Raw genomic sequence first — 8,137 nt, forward strand, 5'->3', positions numbered from 1 at the left:
GGTTACATTATTTTTGTGAATCTGAGCTCTCAAACTTCAAACTACCTACTCTTACTTACTTAGTAATCCAGGCTTTCATATGTTGTGTTGTGGTGTAGGGGGTATCATTATACCCTTCTCTGCTTAGCTGCCTGTGGTGTTGCATACCTGTACCCCAACACTTGGAAGGTAGAAGCAGAAGGATGTGGGTTCAAGGCCAACCTGAATATATAGTGAGATCCTGTCTCAAAAACCAAGGGCTGGGGATGTAGCTCAGTGGTAAAGCACATGCCTAGCATGCTCAAGGTTGTGTGTTCAGTCCCTAGCACTGTAAAATGCAGTACTGGTTCAATTACTGATGATCTTGCATTGAGAATACCTCTAGGATCTGAGGCCAAAGCCCACTGCACCAAGAATAGCCCCTTTTCTCTAAGTGCTTAGCATCCAGTAATAAAACTACTGTTGCCCTTTTCTCATGACTTCATTCAGATTGAAGTTGGCACCTGGTATCATTTCCTTTCTACCTAAAGGGGGCTTTCTGACACTTTTTTGAGTGGAAAAACTAACGACTAATTCTCTCCATTTTTGATTATTGCTGTTACTTTGGTCTGGGGACGTGTCTCATTTCTGCTGTGTATACTCAGCCCATTGTTTAGCTGAAGAGTCAAGCAGACCCCTAATCTGAGTTCTGAAGGTCTTTGAAGTAGCTCTCCCCTGAAGCACTGTATTACAGATTTCTGTTTTTGTCATCTCTGCTCATAAGTTTGATCTGCCCGAGATCCCCTGTCTAATCTGTAGTTCAGAGAGTGTGTTCAGAGCAACAACAAAAAGCTGTAGGGCTGCAGTACTGGCTCCTTTCGTATCAGACCCTTAGACCCAACATTCTAAGCCGCCTTCTTGCAGAAATCACTGCACTCAATGGTTAAGTACTTTTTAAATGGTTCATGAACCTGTCCGGTCTTACAGGAGTCTGGCAGCAGGCTGATCATCCTCTCAGCCCTACTTAAGCTCTCTTTCAGGCTGGCTTCTCTGGTTCTTGTCTTATAGCTTCTACGCAGTCTTGGCAGGGAGGGTATGGCAGAGCAGAGCAGCTCACATTGTGAAGCCAGAAGCAGAAAGTGCTTCTGTTAGCCAGCTTCCTCCTTCTCCTTCTCCTTTTGTCACATTCAGTGTGTCCCCATTCCTGTGTCCCGCCTCCACCCCATGAGTTTGTACCACCCACAGAGAGTGGTGTCTCTGCCTTGTTTGATCCTCCCTGGAAACACCCTCACAAACTCACCTAGAAGTCTGCTTCCCTAACCCTAAGCACTTGTCAACCCAGTCAGTCAGAATTAGCCACACATCCTTCCTTTCCTCCTTTGTACAGTAGACTTTACTGTCACTTCTCTCCTACATGTGGATTGATAGAGAGAGAAAACAAAATGTGTAGAATAACCCACTTCTGTGGCCCAAGCTTTCTCTCCGTGCGTACCCTCCTGAAAAGGGGGATTGTTGGAGAAAAGTATTATCCTTCTGCCTCTGGTCCACACACCACCTGCTCCCTGCCTTATCTCTAAGGCTCTGTGTTTGATAAAGCATGTTAAGGTTGTATTTGAATTGTGTGTTGTGTCCATGGCCTTCAGAGGAAACTAAAACCCTTTCAGAGGAGATGTGTTCAAACATGAAGAAGTAGAGAAGGGTGGGTGTGTACCCCAAGAGATCTAAACTTAGTCTCAAAGGGACCTGTTGAAATAATAAAATGTTTTTGAGTCTTGTCTTAACTTAGAAATGAAGACTACATTTCATTTCATGTATCTGGCATTTGTTTTAATATAATAGCATTTTTCTTATTGGACTTGGCATTATATGACTTCCTAGGCTCATGTGCTCCTGGATTGCACACACATGTGTATTGGGACAACTTTCAGGAATTATTTCTCTCCTTCTGCCATGGGTTCCAGGGATTCAGTTCCAGTTGTCATATGTGTGTGGCAAGCACCATTAACCACTAAATCATCTCAGTGCCTCTGGAGCTGACTTTTAAAATAATAGTAACTGTTAATTCCTTATTTCTAGTTACACTGAATATGTGTCTGTAGATGTAACCAACCGTCTTATAAAATAAGAAACACAGAGCCAATTCAGAGAAGAAAGCCATGAGGTCAGAGCTAAGAGCCTTACCCTTCCTGCTTCAGGGATCCTCTTCAGCCAAGAGAGCTCTCCAAAAGGGGCCTACTTCCTGTGTGTTTGTCTTATATAGTCTTTCTGTTCTGCCTTCTCATTGGTCGTAAACCCAAACACATGACTGCCTCGTCATTGCCTGTCTGTAGAGACTTCCAGGTCTTCTATGGTTGGTATTGAGATTAAAGGTGTGTGTCTCCGATGCTGGCTGTATCCTTGAACACACAGAGATCTACCTAGCTCTGTCTACCAAGGGTTGGGATTAAAGGCATGCGCCGCCGCCGCCGCCACCTCGCTCTTGCTATGGCTCTAATAGCTCTGACCCCCCGGGCAACTTTATTTATTAACATACAATTAAAATCACATTTCAGTACAATTAAACTACCACCATATGTGTCTTTGAGGCTACAGTCACCTGATTTATGTTTACATGGATAGCCAACCCTTTTACCTCTAGAATGTTCTCATATGGCCCTAGTTAGTTGCTACAGTGAGACAGAATCCTATGATGCCTACATACTTCTTTTTAATTTTTATTTATTGTTGTGTTGCATGTGCAGGTGCACATGCAGGCAATGGTGGGGTGCATGTATGTTACATGCCACAGCATATGTGGAGGTCAGAGGACAACTTTGTCAAGTCCTACCTTTATATGTGTTCCTCAGATTGAACTTGGGTTTCTAGGTATTTGTGGCAAGTACCTTTAACCACTGAGTCATCTTGCTGGTCCCTATGGTGCCCACCCCCTCCTATTGTGGGATCCAAGTTAAGCTGGTTAATGTACTTTTTCAAGGACAGTTGTAACCCTCTGAGGTAACCTTCTTCCTATTAGCCCAGAAAAGTCCTATGTGTGAGGCTCATAATTAGATGTTCTAGTGCTCCATTGTCACGGGTAACACGGCAGTGGCTTCACTGGTACCCGGTCCCTCTGAAAACACTGGCTTTCCTTTGCTCTTCTATATGCAGTACCTTCTCCAGGCAAGTTCCGCTCCCCTGCAGCACCATCTCCGTTGGCTCTTCGGCAGCCAGTGAAAGCATTTAGTAACCATGGTTCTGGTTCTGGTGGCCAAGAAACTACACAGTTCACACAAACCACCTCCTCACCCGGACCTCCTGTGGTGCAGAACCCAGTCCCAGCAAACCCTTCCAGCAATATCAACAGCGCCACTCTAACCAGACCTGCAGGGACAACTGCCATGAGGAGCGGCCTGCCCCGGCCGAGCGCCCCTTCTGCGGGGGGCATCCCAGTGCCTCGCAGCAAGCTTGCACAGCCTGTTCGCAGGTAAGTGGGAAAGGTTGTACTCGGCACACCTGGGCCTGTGAAAGTGAGCAGACGGTAGTCAGTATTGTCTCTAAGTAGAGCATCACCTCCTGTCTTGAAGAAGTCTTCATTTGGATATTATACCACCGTGGTTCAAATTCATTTTGTCCCAGTGCCTAACATGATTAAGCATCTCAGGAAACTCCTAGGACAGAGTCGTTAAAGACACTTGAGTTGGTTGTGATAATTGTTCCTTTTGAGAATAACAATAAAGATTTACAAAGCACAAGGGGATTGAAAAATGCTGGCTGCACTAGCCGGGCAGCCACTTTTCACACTGGTACAATTCAGCATTATCTGTGGAGTTTTTATAAGTGTAGAGACCCACCTTCTACCCCCAGAGATTCTGACTGAGCACCCTCACCCCCATTTTGTTGTTTAATCTTGAAATGATTCTGACCCCAGGGAGGTTGTGACCAAACCACGTGATCTCTACCCTTTAAGAAGGGGATTAGCACCACCAATAAGTTTAGATGTCAGCTATAATTAAAGTTTGTCTTCTTGAAAAGAAATGCCTATCTTGTATTTAAACTATATTCCTGTACTTGCTTTATCTTACTGTAAACATTTCACAGTTTGAGATTTAGTTGTAGAACGCAATGGCTTTGTGTTGTGCACAGCACTAAATAACTCCTTACCTTGTCTAACTGTCACAGTAATGAGTACTTTTATTTTCTAGATGAATATAGTGAAATTAAGTAATTTTCGTGAGGACATCCAACTAGTAAGACTGTCAGTTACAAGTTTGTGTGACTTCAAACCCCTTTACCACCACCACCACCCCCCACCTGCCACTCTGGTGGTGGTGACACTCAGTCTGCACTGTCACTGCCAGCATTTGGCCTCACAGAACAATAGATTAGTTGTCCATGTGATAGGAAAGAGTGAGACTTTCTTTCCTCTTGTTTTAATTCCATAGTCACATTAACAAAAAGAGGTTAGAGGAATCGTCTTGAGTGTAGTAAAATTTGAAAGCTGTGAAGATGCTGAGCAAGAAAAGGTTGTTCTAATAGTTGTTTAGAGCTGTGATCTTAATAGTTCCCCGAAATAGAAGACATGTGGCAGAGTGTATGTAGTATTTTGTACAGACATAAAAAAACATACAGTTCCTTGATTTCAGATCCTTGCCAGCTCCTAAGACCTATGGTAGCATGAAAGACGACAGTTGGAAAGATGGCTGTTACTGACCAGCAGAGACAAGAGCGCAGAGGTCCACAGCTTCACGGACACCCCTTCACCAGGCTGAAACCAACTTTTATATGCAGACTCTGCAGCTAAGACTCTCGGGGTTGTACAGCCCCAGCCCTCTCTGTCTACAATAGCACAAACCGGCAGAGATGACGAAGCAGCACTTTATCCCACGGAACATCCGATACGTTTGGTAATCATGCAATCACTCTCCATGGAGTCACTCTTAGCTATGTTCACTAGAAACACGGTTCTTTTTTATTGTTTGACAGAGGCCACTATGTGGGCAAATACCTAATGGATGCCAAAGAGAAATGCCCATTTGTAAAGAGAGTACTTCTGTACACGGGAAGGTGGTGAATTCAGGCTGTCCAAAACCTCACGTTCAACCTACTTTACTGTACGAATAGTATCAATAAATACTGTGTTAACAAGAACTAATATTCTGACTAATTAAATTGTTTTATTAGTCCTTCAGGATAGAGTAAATTATAAAGATTGGGAGGGAGAAAGGAACGACCTGAGCTAAAGACTTAAAACATGCTACCTGTGTTTAAGAGAGTTTTATAAATTACTTTTGCAAACTCATTGGGAAAAGTATCATTCTTTTAAATCATACATTTTAGACATAGTTCACACATAGCCACCGCCAGGTGGTGTCACCGTGCTCACCCACCACGTTGCATCAACATCTCAGACTTCTATGTGCTTGTTTTGATTGCCAAAAGGGCTCACTATCAGCTACACAGTCTTCTAAACCTTACACTTCCTGGCTCAGGAAAGATGGTCTGTGCTCTTGAAGCCAACTTCCTCACATGCTCTTTTCTGTCACAGAACTAAAAGATCTTGTTCCCATGACCAGGTTTCTATGATGTGGAAGAACAAGTTGTATGTGTCTTTATTCTTGATAAAACAACACCTCAGAGCTTACAAGCTGGAATAAAACCATACCGCAAGAGGAGGGAAAATCTATGCATTTAACTACAAAATCTCTGGTGATGACAGTTGTATTGCTGCTCTTACTTAAGTGGTGTAACGGTCCGTTATGTGGTAGTCGATCCACTTCAAACTGAATAACTGTATGATGTATCTTTAAAATACTGTCCCTTTTGACTTAGATTCTGCCTTACATCAATGTTTGCATTGTTTGGTAAAAACCATCCAACTCTTAATTTGCTAAATAACTTGCTGTCTAATGACGCATGCGTGTATATATACCCTTGAAATCAGCTGTTTCGGTTTTATTGGATTATTACCAAACTAACTCAAGCTGACTTCTCATTTTTGATAATGGGGTCTGTTTTTTAAATACTTAGTCTGGACAGATCTAAAATATTGGCAGTTGGGTCACATAAAGGTGGAGGGATTTGAACACGTTTCCTGTTAGTAGAGGATGTTCTGAAAGTTGGAAGTAGAAATGGAAGGAAGGAAGCATCGAGTTGATGATAACAAAGACCCAGTCTGCCAGACTGATGCTCGACCGCAGGGAGACCTTCAGCTAGCTAGCACGAGCAGCCGTCAGTGCCGGGAACTGGAGTGTAGAATGGAAGAACGTGTATCCTTGCATTTGAAGGTGGCGAGAGGGAATGGAGGGGTTATCCACAATGATGAACTAAAACTGTTGCTCTTCAGAGGAAGATGAAACGTGCTTGGTGGGAAGTGTCTCGTGTAAATCTAAGTAACAAAGAAGTAGCCTCTGTCTCTGAGGAGTTACACGTGCACACAGCAAACAGGTCTCTGTTTCAGTGTAACATTTCAAAAAATAATAAATGCTGCAATCTAATAATTTAAAAGAAGAACTTTAATGAACCATCTATTACATTTTTTAAGTTAGATAATCAGTTTCAAAAGGAATATTCAGGTTATTTAACATTGTTTTTAAATGGCTGCATCAGAAAAAATATCTATTTTTTTTTAATTAAACTATTTCATCACTTGTTTAAAAATGTATTTTGGATCTGAGTTTGGTGATATTATTTTACCTGCTGCTGTACTACCACAGACTATTGGCTTTTAGTTTCCTAAAGAGAAAAATTGCCTTTTTACTAGAAAGCCTTTGTGTATTGCCAGTTTTTCTGTTTGGGAAAATCTAAGGATTTACTGTGGTTAGTCGTACAGAAGAAATGTGGATTTGATAAACTAGTGCCTATGATTTTAACTTATGTTTGATATATAGTAGTAAGGGGTTATGAATGTTGATTATTTTGTGCCAACAGCCCAGAATTGTCACTTATATGTCAGCAGAAAACTATGACCTCTGCTTCCAAAGTTATTTAATTTTCTCAGTGTTTGGATGTTATTTTTTGTAAGTGTGTTAATAAAAGTGTAAAGAATTGGAAAAATATAAATATTCTTAAGCCTTTGCTGGATCATTTTTCTACAAAACTTGTTTGTATATTATAAAACCCTCTGAAGAGTTGACTTCTCAGTTTTCATACCCTGGAAATCACATTTTGTAAAACTGGGGACCATTCATAATTGTCAGATACTTTTTTAAATTATCTCAGAACATCACTTTTATATATAAAAAAAAGTTTTTTTGAAAACAAAGAAAATTAAATACATATGGCCCCAGGTGTTTGTATAACTCTAGGATGGTCTCTAGACTATGTATGTTTAAATTGACTTTATTCATTGTACAGGTGTTCAGTTTTGACAGTATGATGCATGGTCCTTTTAGATCACATGGAGTTTGATTTGCAAACATTTCTATAGCTGAACTTGTAATATGTGGTTGCCTCCTTAATAAACAGCCTGACCATAATGTTTACTATTAAATCTATATTCATTTTCAAGTGTTTTATTAATTTCTGGATATGGCAAGATTCCTTCTCTCCTCCCCACCCCATTGCCTACAGTTTGTCTTAATAAATTTCTCAGCTGTTTTTTGTAAACACACAGACTCCAATCTTATTGCCCTTTCAGATCCTGACTAGAAGTCTGGGGTTGTGTCACTAGAGTCTCTCTCTCTCTCTCTCTCTCTCTCTCTCTCTCTCTCTCTCTCTCTCTCTCTCTCTCCCCCTCCCCCTCCCCCTCCCCTTCTCCCTCCCTCCCCCCTCCCCTTATTTCCTAGTTGAATCATTTGGAGTGGTCACAGTTTATATTGGGTTTGTTCTTGGAGCTTTTTCATCTGTTCTGAATTGCTATGTAGCTAGAACAAGCATCTAGAGCACACAGGCGCTGTTGCCTAGAAGTTCCAACAGGGAAGCTCCATGCATTTTCAAGCCACACGCTGTTTGAGGTGAGCAGGTAGCTCTATGATGGATGGAACAAGAGACTCGCACTCCTTAGTGAGTTCTTCCTGTTCTGTAGGAGATGCTCCAGCCTGCGTTACCATCTCTCTCACTGATGACACCAGAAAAAAGGACACCCCACATTGGCCTGTATACAGTAATGCCATCTCACAAAAGAAAAGGCCAACCAAAAAATAAATAAGCCAGGCGGCAGTGGCGGATGCCCTTAATCCCAGCACTCGGGAGGCAGAGCCAG

At 42.0% G+C, this 8,137-nt stretch overlaps 1 protein-coding gene across 2 annotated transcripts in view; it reads left to right on the forward strand.

The window, feature by feature from the left end:
• Slain2 (SLAIN motif family member 2) overlaps positions 1-7,443 on the forward strand; it is a 56,171-nt gene extending 48,728 nt beyond the window's left edge. For both annotated transcript variants that reach the window (XM_052735109.1, XM_052735110.1), the window contains 2 exons: positions 3,106-3,421; positions 4,581-7,443. In XM_052735109.1, coding sequence (XP_052591069.1) covers positions 3,106-3,421; positions 4,581-4,647 — 383 coding nt within the window. In that variant the 3' untranslated portion in view covers positions 4,648-7,443. The remainder of the gene's footprint in view (positions 1-3,105; positions 3,422-4,580) is intronic.
• Positions 7,444-8,137: the final 694 nt, after the last annotated feature.

This window comes from Peromyscus californicus, unplaced genomic scaffold (assembly GCF_007827085.1).
Source record: "Peromyscus californicus insignis strain IS unplaced genomic scaffold, ASM782708v3 Scaffold_13__1_contigs__length_99412109, whole genome shotgun sequence".
NCBI lineage: Eukaryota > Metazoa > Chordata > Mammalia > Rodentia > Cricetidae > Peromyscus > Peromyscus californicus.